General features: G+C 38.8%; 1 protein-coding gene across 2 annotated transcripts in view; it reads left to right on the top strand.

Moving 5' to 3' along the window:
* The window catches only part of MGAT5 (mannosyl (alpha-1,6-)-glycoprotein beta-1,6-N-acetyl-glucosaminyltransferase), a 104,438-nt gene that overhangs the window by 38,072 nt on the left and 52,157 nt on the right, over positions 1-14,209 (top strand). For both annotated transcript variants that reach the window (XM_017740148.1, XM_008638217.2), the window contains exons 4-5: positions 10,280-10,356; positions 11,848-11,937. In XM_017740148.1, coding sequence (XP_017595637.1) covers positions 10,280-10,356; positions 11,848-11,937 — 167 coding nt within the window. The remainder of the gene's footprint in view (positions 1-10,279; positions 10,357-11,847; positions 11,938-14,209) is intronic.

The following is a 14,209-nucleotide window of genomic DNA, read 5'->3' as shown; positions in this document are numbered from 1 at the left end:
GTACGTGTACAAATACAGATAATACTTTTCTTTATAACATTCAGCTGTTACACTGTGATCACAAAGCAAGCATGTTAGGATTACCCTTCTTCTCTCTAGCAGTTGTAATATTTTAATGCTGACTTTAGACAAATTCATGTTAATTATTGTCAGTAATTTTGGTCTTTCTGTCTGGACAACTGTACTGTTTGTGGAGCATCTGATTAACATCATGTTTAATAATTTTGGTAATCTTTTTTGAAGGCTTCTTGAGTTTACTTTTTTTTTTGCCTCAAGAGTTGCTGCTTAAAACTCTGCAGTAAATTAAGCATTTTATAGCCTCATTTGTCAGTGAAACAGTGCAATGTCATTAGCAGACTGTCCTACAAGAGTCTTGCTTCCAGTAGAGCTACATCATGCATTTATTGTTTCTGGATTGGGATTTTACAGTGCACTGAGACCTACGGTCCTGTAATTTGTACAGCCATGCCCCTTTACCTATGGAAAGCCTTTCTGAAATAAGTGAGGCTTCATGTTCACCCTGGAATCTACTGACACTGCTTGTAAACCTTGGTAGTAAAGAGTGGAGTCACAAATCATCCTGAGATTTGCATTTTGTCCTCACTGACCTTGTGTAAAGGTTATATACTACTGGAGTAGATAGGAATGATAGAATAAGACAGAATGACAGGAAGGTGGTTATGCTGTGTTTACCCTCACTGCTGCTAATGACAAATTCAAGAGCAAAACATAGTATTTTTCTTACAATTTAAAACTGACTATGACGGCAGGCTAGACTGGCTAATCTGAATATACTGTAAGCTTTTCTTCATTGTGTACTTTAAGTATTGATAACACTTTCATGGAAAAAAAATTAGTACTCATGTGCAAACCAGGAAGAACAGAGATTATGATGATTAATCAGCATTTCTCCTTCCGAGGCCCCTCTGCAAGTATAGAGTTAACAAATATCAAAGATTATTTTTCTTTTTTTTAAACAGTGTTCAACAAAACAGAATGTAGTCTTGACTGAAGGCAAGGTGGGCCACAAAATCTGGGGAAGTTCAGAGTTGAGCCAGGACATGTTGAAACCTGGAGTTTATAATCCATTGTAATCTACTTCCTGAAGTAATGAGCAGGAACTTCTCTGAAAGAGCCTGACAGCAGAAGAAAAAAGGAAGCACTGGCATGGGAAATAATCAAGTTGTTTAGCAGTTTGGAAAAAATACCTATCTTTGTTTCGAGTTATGAAAGAAAGTTTTTTTTCTTTTTAAGTTGTTCCGCATCTGGCTATCAAGTGTGGTGTAGAACTGAGGCAGCAGTGGTGAAATCTGCCATGGAAATACCACTCTGTGGTGGTGTGGAGTTTTGGCAGATAAAGGGATCTGAAGAAAATCCATCTGGATTATGCTCCTTCATGATAAGAAAATGATAACAGTAGTTGAAATTATTGAGGATTTAGCAGACTGTAACTTAACTGTCTCTGAAGTAGGTGAACTCAAACTTTCTTGCGATTCAATCCTGACTTTTGATCACAGGGCTGGAACACCTCTCCTAATGAAGACAGGCTGAGAGACTGGGGCTGTTCAGCCTGGAGAAGGGAAGGCTCTGGGGAGACATTAGAGCCCTTTCCAGCACCTAAAGGGGGTACAAGAGGGATTTTTCACAAGGGCGTGGAGTGATAGGACAAGAGCAAATGGCCTTAAACTGAAGGAGGGCAGGTTTAGATTAGATATTAACAACAAATTCTTTGAATGGTCAGGCACTGGCACAAGTTGTCCATAGAGATTGTGGACTCCTCATCCCTAGAAGCATTCAAAACCAGGCTGGATGGGGCTTGGAGCAACCTCATCTAGTGGAAGGTGTCCCTGCCCATGGCAGGGGATTGGAACAAGATGGTCTCTAAGGTGCCTGCCAACCCAAACCAGTGTCTGATTTGGTGACTCTCAATCTAATTATGTATATGTAGACTGTCCTGTGTATTCATACCCTTACTGTGTTCAGCTTTAGTGTGTTCAGGGTGGTACTACACCTAGTTCTTCCTCTGAAGTTAGTTTCATGGAATCTTTCATTAAGGGCAAAGAGCAAAACAGCTTTCTTTCTCTTTTTGGCTGTATGAAAGGATAATAGGGCATGAGCTCTTAGTAGCATAAATATCTTTAATCGTAGAGGAGTTGAGGATGGGACTTGTGCTACAGGGTGAGGCTGTAGAGAATATGTTAAAAAGCAAAGCTGTGAACACTTGGGGAGCTTGAGTGGGAGCTTAGGTGTTACATTTTTTTTCCCCCTTTTTAGATCCATGTGTAAAATCATAAGCATATTTTGCTTTTTCTTCTTCCTTCCATAAAACCATCAAACAATCTGGTAGTTTTGATCCTGACAATTTTCAACTGCTTTTCCAGAACCTCCATTTTGTTTATGAGTGAATTGTTAATAAAGATACTTGTAAAGTTGGCTGATTGGTTTTGAAAGCAATAAAGCTGTCTTTCCTTTTCTCTCTGCTCTATTAATCTGAGTTATTATCTGAAAAGCTTCTGAGATATTTGATAGCCATCCTTTTTGAATTTGTGGGAAGTAATATATTCCCATACACACCGGAAAGTATTAATCTAAACTTTGGTTGTCTAGGAGATAAGAGTTTTCATCAGCCTTTAGAACAGGAAGCTTTGAGGCACTGCCGCAAATGACACCCTAAGTAAATTTAAAGTTGCTGTTGTAGAGATGATTAAACGGAAATGGGGAAATACAAAACCACGGCACTTTCAAGGAGAGCTTGTCTACAGGGCTCTACTGTTGTAGCTGCATCATTGGTTCCATGTGACAGGCACAGGATCAGTTTGGTTTAGGCAACTTGGTATTTAACAGTTGTGCTTTTCTAAGATAATGATAAAATAAATCTTTGACTTTTCTGGGACAGAATTGCACTATCATAGTTCATCAGATAGGGCACTCTGCTTGCACAAACATGATCAGAGAATCTGATCTCTGTTTTCTTCATGTGATTTTTTTTTTTGGTAAGCAGTGGGAGTGGGGTTAGTGTGTTGTGTTGTGGGATGAGTTTCTTTAGAGGTCGTCATCGCTCTTTCTGTGCTCGTTCAGTGAAAAGCTAAATTTTTTATAAGCTTGACCATCTAATGCCCCAGACAGTAAAATTGTACTGAAAACTCTGCCAGACTGGTTGTTTACAAAGTGTTCTTTTGCCTTGAAAAGTGCTGCTTTGAATGATTTTAATTGTGTATCTTTGATCACACAAAAATGAGCAAGTGAAGGTTTATGTTAAATCCTCCTCAGCCTTCCCCTTGTGCACAGCTGGTGCTTGGAGGGCTCTTGCTAAGCCTAAGAACAGCCCAGGCTCAGGTGCTGCATACAACACTGCACAGGGAGGGAGGACATTTCTGGTGTATCTGCTCAAAGTTTCTGTAGCTTTTCTGCCTTGTGCATTAACTTGTTCTGCTGTGTTGGCTGTTCAGTTCTCTTTTAACAACTTTAGTTTTAACATCTTTAAACTCACTCATTAAGATGCAGACTTCAGTGTATACTTGTCATTTAAGACATGACGGCTTGGATGCCTGTCAGATATCTGGCATCCTTCGTGAATATGTAGCAAGGCAGGCTGAAAAGTCAGCTTTGGCAATGCTACAAGAAGGCTTTTTTTTTAATGTTACTATGGTGAGAAGGACCTTTGTCCTGGTATTTCCATGTCCTTATTCCTGAAGACTTGGGGCTGCTACACTCTGAGGCCTTTTAGGTGGGATGGAAAGACTCAGGTAACCTCAGGATCAGTGGATTTGTTTCCATGAATTTTGATGAATTTTGTTACACAGCCTCATTAGTTTTAGCAGTCTGCAACCACAGTTCCATCATAGTCCTGTACTTGCAGAGATTCAAAAAGCTAAGATGCTGCATATTGTTTTAAATTCCAAAGCTGCCCTCCTGTCTTAAGAGGACTAGAGTAGGCTTTTCTTTAGTCAATATGGTGTGTTGTGCCTCAGAAAGCAAACCAGCTGTCCCCACAGAGCACCAGTGTCTACCAGTTGTAAGAGGGTGTGGGACTGCACTGGCTCTGATAGTCAAGATTGCAGCTTCCTCGAGGTGATGTTTTGCTGTGACTCATGTTTATTGAGCCTTATTCATTGTATTCTTTTTCCACACTGTATATGTGTATGTGTTAAGATTTTCCCCCTCCCACAAAGGCAGTAGTGTGGAGCTGGGGAGATTTGTGTGCCCTCAAACCTGGCTGTCGCAGCACAGTGTGGTGTGTGCAGAAGACCACAGGTGAATATTTTCCACTGCAGTGCAAAGCTGTGTTAGTAATGCTGAAGGGGGCTCTTAGTGGTCCCCTGGGCTGCATTTTGATTAACCACTTGACTACTACTTGAATTCTCCCAACACTGCATTGATTTCAGTAGTGCTAATGGAACACAGCAGCACAGCTTGTGTGAGGATGGACTAGAGGTAGAAAAGTTAATTTTCTTTAAATCATACCAACAGTTTGCTACAGAAGTTTCTAAAATGTTAGTAGAAAGCATTTTGTGCTCTGCATTTAAAATCTTGAAACCTTTAGCTCGTTTGATTGAATATGTTGTTTAGTGCTTTCAGCTCACACTGCAAATTCTCTCTTTAAAGAAATCTTACCAGCTGGAGATGAAAAATGTGAATTGAATTGAGAATGTGTTAATTAGGGGGAGAAGGGAAAGGAGACCTTATACAAACTAAACCAGCCTTAACTACAGTCTGTGTCTAACCATAGATACCAGATTTCAGGACTGAAATATAAACAAGAGAACAGTTTCATGAATTAAAGTTAGAATAGTACTTATATTTAATGATCAAAACCAGAAGGAGAACAGAGATAAAATTGGTGAATAGATTTCACTGGGTGTGATTACTCTGACCTTATAATACTAGAGAGGTTCTGTATTTTATGAGATCTGCTGATGGGAATACTTTTGACTTAAGCTATTATCTGTCCTATATATCATCAAAAAATACTTTAATGTGCACTAGTCTGAAAATCAGAGTTTAAGCCTCAAGGTTCCAAAGTACATCATTTTTAGTGTCATGTTAAATTCTTAATACATTTCTGTTCTCAGAAGAACGCCAGGCTGGTCCTTAGCAGAGAAGGTAGGCTGCTGGTGTCAGCTTGCAATTTCAGCTGTATTGCAGCCTTTTCATTTGCTTTAACCAATATCACTATTTTAAAACTCTTATGACAAACAGAGCACCTATCAAACAGTAGTCACTGCTGAGTCACTAATTATAACCCTTATTCAGTGTACTGTCTTAGTGGAATATTTCTAGACTTCTTAACTGTCTGATGGAGAAAACTTGAAGCAGAATTTTTTAGCCTATTCCAAAGAACATTATTTGAAGGATGTGCAATATAGGAAAGGGAGAAAATATGCATGTAGCACTCACTACTGCTCATTTTCACTGTTTTATTAGAGAGTAACTTCGAAGCAAACAAAAATCAATCCCTACCACAGACTGTGCTTTTAACCACGTAATTCTCACGTGGGTGTTGTAAACCTTCACTATGACAAACAAAACCTGTGAACATGGAGTTTAAATGCAGGAGGCAATGAAGACCTGCGTCTGTGAACTGGTGTTTAGACAGAGCAGTGCTGAAGGCCTGGAGCTTTAGCAGGTGCAGTTGCTCTTAGCAAGCAACAAGAGAGAAGCTTCTTTTCCAGTGCAAGGTTGGTGGCTTAGCTCAAATCTGCCACGTCGTTGATGCTGACGTGCCAGACTTTGCACTGAAACAACTGAGGGCTGTTCACAAGTTCAGGTTCACCTGCTGTGCTCTAACGATGTCTGATGCAAAGCTGTAGATCATTTGTGAAGGGAACATATGGCTTCTTTCTAAACATGAGGATGGAGTTTGTTAGTTATATTTTATATATCCCAGGACCTCACAAGATATTTAAAGAGGATTTTTAAAATTTGCAGTTGGTTGGTGTTTTATCAATATTTCTCTTTTTTTTTTTTCCAGGATGATCAGTACCAACTGCATGCTCTTAGATTTATAATAAGCTATGTTCATGTTTTTAGTTTGTCAGTGCATTGACTTTTAATGTAACATCATAAGAGATAAGTGTTTAATAATTACATCTTTTCGTAACAGCAGTCAAGAGGAGATAAGCTATGCATGAATTCAAAAATACTTAGGTGTGTGTAGAACAGAAATTAATATAATGGCTCACAAAGTTTACGAGAAAAAAGTGTGTTTATTAACTATTGTTGCTTTGTACTAACTTGACAGTTGTATTTCTAACTTTTTGGCTTTAAGTTAAAGTTTTGGCTGGGAAAGGAGATTTCAGAACTTGCATTTTAAATTACATAAATCCTAAATGAGGATAAAAATTCCTGTGGTTTCTCAAATACTATTTTCCAACAAAAGTAACTTTAATGTCTGGCTTAATGAAGTTTTCCCCTTCAGGAAAGAATTATCCAATGTGAACTTGCTAACAGCATAAGACATCTATCCAGACTTTTTAAGAATCCTCATAAGATATTAGGGTTTGGGGTTTTATCTCCAAATGATGAAAAACTCCTAAGTCTTGACTTGTATGTTAATGCTTGCTTTTCACGTTTTGGAAGATCCTCATGTGTAGTTGGCATCCCCAGGGTTCCACTTCTTTATCTCCCGTGTCTTTATGATCACACTCAGAAGTGTAAATTGCTGGTATCTGGTTGAGCTTGGTCTCAGCTGCTCGTGGGAAACACAAGATTTCTTCAGCTCTGGATTCCTGTTCAAGAGGAGCCAGCTATGAGGTGTTACCAGCAGGCTCCAGCACACCCTCCATGCTGAGTTAAAATAAGCAGCAAGAGGAGCAGAAATGTAATTCTTTGTACAGGGTCTGATCATTGAGGAAAAAAAATTTGGGAGGGGATGATTCTCAGCCTAGAACTTGGCACTGGCTGTGGCCAAGAAGAAAAGGTACAACCAGGGCAAGTAGTAGTTGACTGGAACTGTCAGGATTATTCACAGGTGAATTCAGAGTTCTGCAGTGAATTCTCAGGCTTATGTGTGGAAACCAGCACTGACTTGCCCATTTCTGCAGGCAGTTGTTCCTTTGGACAGCAGTCTTTGATGTAGATGTGTTTCCAGTCTGACTGCATCAGCTGGCTTCCTGTTCATGGGCACAGCGGAAAGACTGCTTCTCTAGGGAATACTCAGATGGAACAGAGTTGCATTTCTGTGTTCCGTCTCCTATTCTTTGACATTCATTTCCTCTTGTATGCACATATTGCTGCATTTTTTTCTGCTCTGGATAATAGTTGTATGTAAATTGTTTATTGGGACAGTTTACATTTAAGCTTTGTAGAATTGCTTTCACTGTGCTATTACCTGATTAACAGCTGAGAATAAAGCAAGTGAAAGCTGATGTAGGTGCTTGGGATATAGATCCATGGTAAAGCTGAACGGGAAGACAGAAGTGGGGAGCTGGTGATTGTGTAAAGCATTTCCTGTGTCTGTGGACTATGGTGGAGAAAAAACATGAACATTTTGAGGAAGGGGAATCCTAGGAGTGTTTACTGTTGCCGGCAAGAAGGGGGAAAGATGTCAGATACTCTAGGAAATACTACCAGACATACTAGTGTTTCAGCATGGACAGAGGTGATAAAGGTGGGCACTAGTGTTCCGTGTTCCCTATACGAGCAGGTTATCCTGGAGAGATCCATGCTCTGTGTGTAACCCATTCCCGTGGAAGATCAAGAGTGGGATTGCTCTGGAAAAGCCTTAGTGCAACTGGCCACAGGGGAGACCAGATGCCTGAGAAAGTCTGTAGCTTCTGCTGAGAAAAATGTCTGTCTTTTACTTTTTACTTCTTGGAATGGACAGGAACAGGGAGGGCTGGGAGGGTTTCTGCTTGGGAAGTATCTGCGTGTGGTACTGCCACGGCTGATGGGAGCTGTGGAAGTGTGAGGCTGGTGCAATGTGTGACTGTTGGAAGAGGGTTTTTATTCTTGCAAATAGATCTTGCGAATACAGAGTTCCTGTAAGACCTTGCAAGAAATGAGCAGTAGCAAAGACTCTGCCCATCTACAAAAACACACTGGGATGCAGAAAATGTGTTTACACATGACAAAAGCAAACATGTAGACTGCAGTTGTGTGCCTACCAAAAATCAGGCTGTTGTCCATATTTTGGGTGTTTCCTCCACCCTTTCTTTCTTTAACAGGCCATGAGATCCCCATTAAAATGAAATATGGTATAAGTGATAGATTTGGCACTGTGTGCTGTAAAATAAGAATTAGAGCTTGTGCTTATGTATTACCCTGTACTTAATAGGACTTAAGAAGAAGAGAGGATATGCTTGACTAACCCTCTGAAGAGGAAAGCCATCATATGATAGCATAATTAACTTGAGATAGATGGCATTTTTTAATTTTAAATTACAGAAATCATGGCTCATTCTTGTTGGCAAGCTATACCCAGACATTCAGCATTTTCACCCTAAATGCAATATGATGCTGAAAGTTGAACTTTCCCTATGGCTGAGCTGCATCTCTGATATTGTACCAGAGACTTCAGAGGTCTTTTTTGTTCTAGGAAGATCTTGAATTTTATGTGCCTTATGTAAAGCTGTTATTTTGCATTCAGACTTAGGAGTTAGGGAAAAAAAAAAAAGAAAAGCCCACAAACCCATTTAGACCATAAAGCTTTCTAATGGAATTATATTGATTATTGAAAATTACCGTAATAGTAACAATGCCTTTTTATTACTGTTTGATCTCAGATACTGATTTTGGTGTGATTCAAGTGGTAGGTCTGATTCCTGAACTGCAGTAAAGCAAAATGTCCTATTATTGTGTAGCTGTACTGACTGAATTGAGAATATACTTTTAAATTGCTGCTATCGGTATTCATGCTCTGTATGCTCTTATTCAGAGCAGAAATCAGAGCCTTAGGTGTCGGTGGTCTGGTCTGCAAGAATCCCACAAGGTTAGGAAGATAGGCAGAATATTCTGAAAGTACTTATTGATTTGAAATTACAAAGTCATTGTACAAACTGCTTTGCTTCAGTGCTATTGTCGTTGGCAGTACAGCTCAGTTTGTCAAATCACTCCCACTGCAGAGACTGACAAAGAAGTGGTGACTTCCTGGCATGATTCTTCTTTCCCCCATCAAGTTCACTTTGCAATGCTTGGCTCACATCACAAGTTTTATCTTTAAAAGAAGCTATTTGCAAAAAAATTGGAAAGTAGATAAATCAGGTCGTGACGTTTGCGTATAATAATATAATGCAACATTCTAACTTTTACCTACAGATTTTTGTCACTATTCTAATACTGCAGCCTTTTTTATGTTTTTTCTTCTGGGCTCTCTAATTAGCATATTCTGGGTGAAATTGTGCACTGTTACTGCCACAGCATAAAGTGTTCCTGGGTTGATGGCTGGCTGACTTTAATGATCTCGATTCTTGCCAATAGGAAAAGCCAGAAATGATGCAGGTATAATTTAGGTAACTGTGGGATGAACTACCTAAATTGAAGACCTTATCCCCCACTGCCTTTGGCAAGAATCTCTCCTCCATGGTAATAATTTTTCTTGCCTTAAAGGCCTGCATTAGAGGGTTCTTCTAAGAAGAAAGTCCCTTGAAGCTGAAGGGGTAATGTCCTTTAAAACTGCTGCTTTTTGCTTGGCTCATGGGCTAGAAATCTTACTCTATATTACACTCTTTAATGCGTTGCAATAATCTAGAATGAAAGAATATTAAAACGGGCAAAAAAAGAAGGAAAAAAGATCTTGGGAGACCATACGAAATATTTCTTGTGAGATGTGATGTAGTGCTACTCAGTTGTTAAATTAGATCATATTGCAGCATTTATTAATTGGGTCATATATATCTGGTGCCATGTTTCAAATTGTGGGTATTTGATAAAGTGATAACAGATCCTGAAAAACTAGTTTTATGTTTAAGAGCAATATACATCCAATAAATGTTTGACAAATGAAAACAAATTGTTGCAATTTAGTAGTTTTAAGCACACTGATTAGGAAAATATTTTCTTCTTGTTATTTTCAGTATGGATTAGCTTAATTTTTAAGTCTTCATAGATTGGTTTTTGTAATTCGGCACTTTTACTTCAAGTCAGTGTTGAAATCTATGCAACCATTTTCTTCTATGGTCAAAATGGAGCACACTGAGTTTTAATGTAATAACAAATATTACCCAGTAGGACCCTTCAGTCAGTCTGGACTGTAGATTTATGAAAATAAATGGAAGGATTCATCAGGCTCTCTGTCATAACTGCAAAATGAAGCTCAGTTATGGTCTGTGTGTCTCTTTAGATCTCATAAATGGAGCCCAGGAACAGTGTGAATTGCCTCCTATGGATGGTTTTCCTCACTGTGAAGGGAAAATAAAGGTAAGTGAACTGGTTTTAATCTTATGTGCATTCTATTAAAAATGGAACTTATGTTGCAAGAGGCCACTACTCAGTGGTATAAAACAGGGACAACTAAGTCAAAAAATAGGCTATTTAGGACTGACTGTGTGTCACTGCAGCATTGCTCACCTCAAGCCTTTAATACTACTGCTGCTGAGAAATAAAGTGGCATCCTCTTAAGACAAATTTTGACAAGACAGGGAAAAATTTGTGATATTAAAATGCTATATTATTTACTGAAATGCCTTATTATTTGAATGTTATCTTGTTATTCAGAAACTTCTCCTTTTGAAAAAGCCCTGTTTTCTTCCCTATGATGAGTAATTTGGTGCTCCCCTGCCCCAGGCCTATGATTATGTGGGTACTTCACTCCAGCGCCTTTTTCAGCATGATGTTTCTTTGCACTTCTTTCCTCTCTTTGCCCACAGCTCTGTGTGGTTCCTCTCTTCCCCTTTTCTCTTGGAAGCATTCTGCCTCTTCTGCTCACGAGCAGGCAGTGCCTGAGTGTGCAACCAGAACTCTGGGATTCACAGTGGATTCTACAAAAATCCTGTATTTTACTAATAATGCAGTTGGAAAGGCTAAATATTACAAGGTATCAGACTTTAGTTGGAAAGGGAAAAAAAAGGCAACAAAAACCAAAGAAACTCCACCAAACTTGCAGAGATGGAGGTTTTTAAGGGCTTTTTTTCCCCAAGATATGTTTCAAATGTAAGGGATACTGATTTGTCCTTGTGAATGCCCCATCCCTGAAAGTTCAAGGCCGGGTTGGATGGGGCTCTGAGCAACCTGGTCTAATCGAAGTTGTCCCTGCCCATGGCAGGGGTCTTGGAATGAGGTGATCTTTTAAGCTCTCTTCCAACCCAAACCATTCTGTGATTTTATGTGATTAGTGGGGGACAACAGTAAAATTTCTGATTGCTTAAATGCTCAAGTAGTTGTGAAATTAAAAGTCTCTACGTTTTGAATCTCTGGTCTGTGTTTTGATCTGTTTTGGCAAACTGGCTGCATAGTGACTATGTAATAAATTATTTGAATATTAAAATATGAACTGAAATTAATTATTTGCTTCTGCAGACATGGCAGATTCTTGGCAGATTTCAGTCTTGGTAACTGAAATGATCTTTGAAATTCTAGAGGGAGCATATCATGGTGGGGAACACACAACGCATTCAACTCCAGCCACAGCCATATGTCTGGATCCCAGTTTTATTTTCCTTTTCTTATTTGCCTCTGCTTGCCTGGCTGCTGGTTTGTATAAGCTGTGCTCACATCTGCTATGTTGTTGCTTCCCCAGCATTACTGAACGCAGGGATGCAGTGTGTATCATTAATAAAATTTCTGGTTTAGTATTTGTGATGTTTGTAGTCACTTTGCCACTTCCTCCATTATTCCTGGGTTGGGTGTGAAACACAGCTATTTTGTTGTGCTTTAACCTAACAGACTTTTGTGTCTTTTCTTCTGTTACAGTGGATGAAAGATATGTGGCGATCAGATCCCTGTTATGCAAGTTACGGTGTAGATGGGTCCACGTGCTCCTTTTTTATTTACCTCAGTGAGGTCAGTAATCTTTCAATCAGCAGAAGGGGAATATCATATTACCTTCATAGATTTGGTAACTGTACTTTTCTTGAAAGAAATCATCATTTTCTTCAGAAAAATTGTGTAAAGAGGAAAAAGTTATTAAAACGGAGTTATTAAGTGTGTTGCCATTATTCATAAACTGCAGGGGTTTCTAGCCTGGAGAATTCTAATGTTTGTAACTGCAGTGATGTAAGCAGCAGCTCTCCAGGGAGTCCATGCTGGGTATCCTGTTAAACCTTGGTGGGAAGTTCAGTCAGAGATCTTTGCCTTTAAACACTCTTTTTTTTTTGCTTTTAATGCAGCTGTTGAGGTACTAATAGGGAGGCATTTGGAATGGAAAATTCAGAAAGTGGAACTAGATGGTACATGGTCCTAAGCAGTATGGCCACTTCCTGCTCTGAGACTGTGAATTGTGAAATCTGTTAACAGAAAATAAAAAAACCTGAATGTCACGTTTTTGAGTGAAGTTGCAGCTATATTGGCTGAAGCCTTTGGTACCTGGCACAACCTAAGCTATTTCGTGCACAACTGAGTAGGGTGCTTGTCCTGGTGGGGTTTTTTTTCTTATTTCCTGGGTAACGCTTGTTTCCCAAGAATTAATTTTGTCAATCAATTATCATGAGCTCTATTACTGGCTTGAAGTGTGTGTGCCAGAAATAGTCAGGTGTATTTGATCACTTGGCCTCTTCTTTCTTACAAGTAAAATTTTGATAACTTAGGGCAACTGATCTTAGAAGTGGTATTGATATCCAGTGGCTCACTGCTTGCAAAGAAGTGCAAGAGCCAATGTGGCTGCAGGATTGCAACTAATATTAATTTTGTAGCTTCTGTAGGATGGGGAGGGTTAGGCTGGGATTTTGAATTATGTATCTGAGATTAAAACAGTAAGTCTGTTATAAGAAGTAACGTGGTTGTAATCAAAGCAGTTTCTGTTGATTTACTCAGTTGACTGTCATTGAACTTCTGGGGGTGTTGCTTGAAGCAGCAGTAGTTAAATGCATATCCAAAACATTTATCTGAAGACATAACAAAGGCTGGGTTGAATCACAGTTTTGACTCATTCCATTTCTAGCACTGAGTGTTGATTTATTTATGGGCTGTGAAGCTGGGGAAGGAAAAGGTACAGGAGGACTATATTATTTATCTTGTTATTTATCATAGAAGCTAGAGATATGGTTTTATAATCATCTGAAGTTGATCTAAGGTTTCTACTAGAAGATTTTGTTTTAGCATCAGCAGAGTTATGCCTGGTCATTAGTATTCTGTCAACCAGCAGGTGCTTCATGGTTTTAATGCAAATATATCTTAAAAATGATGATGTATCTCAACTGAATGTGAGAACCTAATATTCTTCAATGACATTTATTATTTTACATTTCTATTAAATCACAGTTTTTTATGTGACAATCTTCTCTGATCATCAGTTTTGAAAGTCAGTTGATGCTGTTAGCTCTTTCATAATTGATCTTTCATGGCCAGCTGTGAGCAGACTTTCAGAGGCCAAATGGTTGTTTTTTCTAGGGTCTTGAGATTTGAAATTTTTCTTTGAGCAGCAATATTGAATTTGGTCAATTTTCATTTCATGAAGGAAAAGAAGTGCAATTAGCCTATGTGCATATTTCCTAACTTCAGGAAAAGGTCTTGTCCTTTTTTTTTTGTAGAGTGTTTTCTTATGACAGAATGTTAAACTAATATTGGGTGAGCATGTTAGTAACCTTGAGTTTAAATTTGGCATTCTTAATCCTATGATTAATTTCATGATTAATGTCCAGCAGCAGAGGTTGAAAGCTTAAATGTTTGCGAATGCAAGCATGAAATGAAATTCTAATAACACTACAATGATGTGGATTTATGAGGTGTGTTGGCTGCTAGGGATAACTTGGAAATGCTGTTGCAAGAGTAATTTGTCAAAGTGGACGGTGATGAAGAGTTGACAGTTTATAGCGTGGTTGCATAGCTGAATGATAAATGCATCTACAGAGCTCTCGAGTCAGAACTGCTGATTTAAAATTTTAAAATGCATTAGGGTAATGGAAAGGATATTACTATTAAGATTTTTCTTTTTTACTTCAAGGTTAGACTATTGGAGTGAGATGGTTGTGTACGTGCATGTTTCAAAAGGCAATAAATGTATCACATTATGTACAAGCTCCGTTTGGAAAAATGATGTGCATCAAATTATGTGTATATCTACTTTCACTCTTAAAATCACCTCAGCAGTCTACTGTGACAAGTGTCTGTGCTCTTT

The sequence above is a fragment of the Corvus brachyrhynchos genome, unplaced genomic scaffold (genome assembly GCF_000691975.1).
Source record: "Corvus brachyrhynchos isolate BGI_N302 unplaced genomic scaffold, ASM69197v1 scaffold126, whole genome shotgun sequence".
Lineage (NCBI taxonomy): Eukaryota > Metazoa > Chordata > Aves > Passeriformes > Corvidae > Corvus > Corvus brachyrhynchos.
This window is presented reverse-complemented; position numbering and strand designations above follow the sequence as displayed.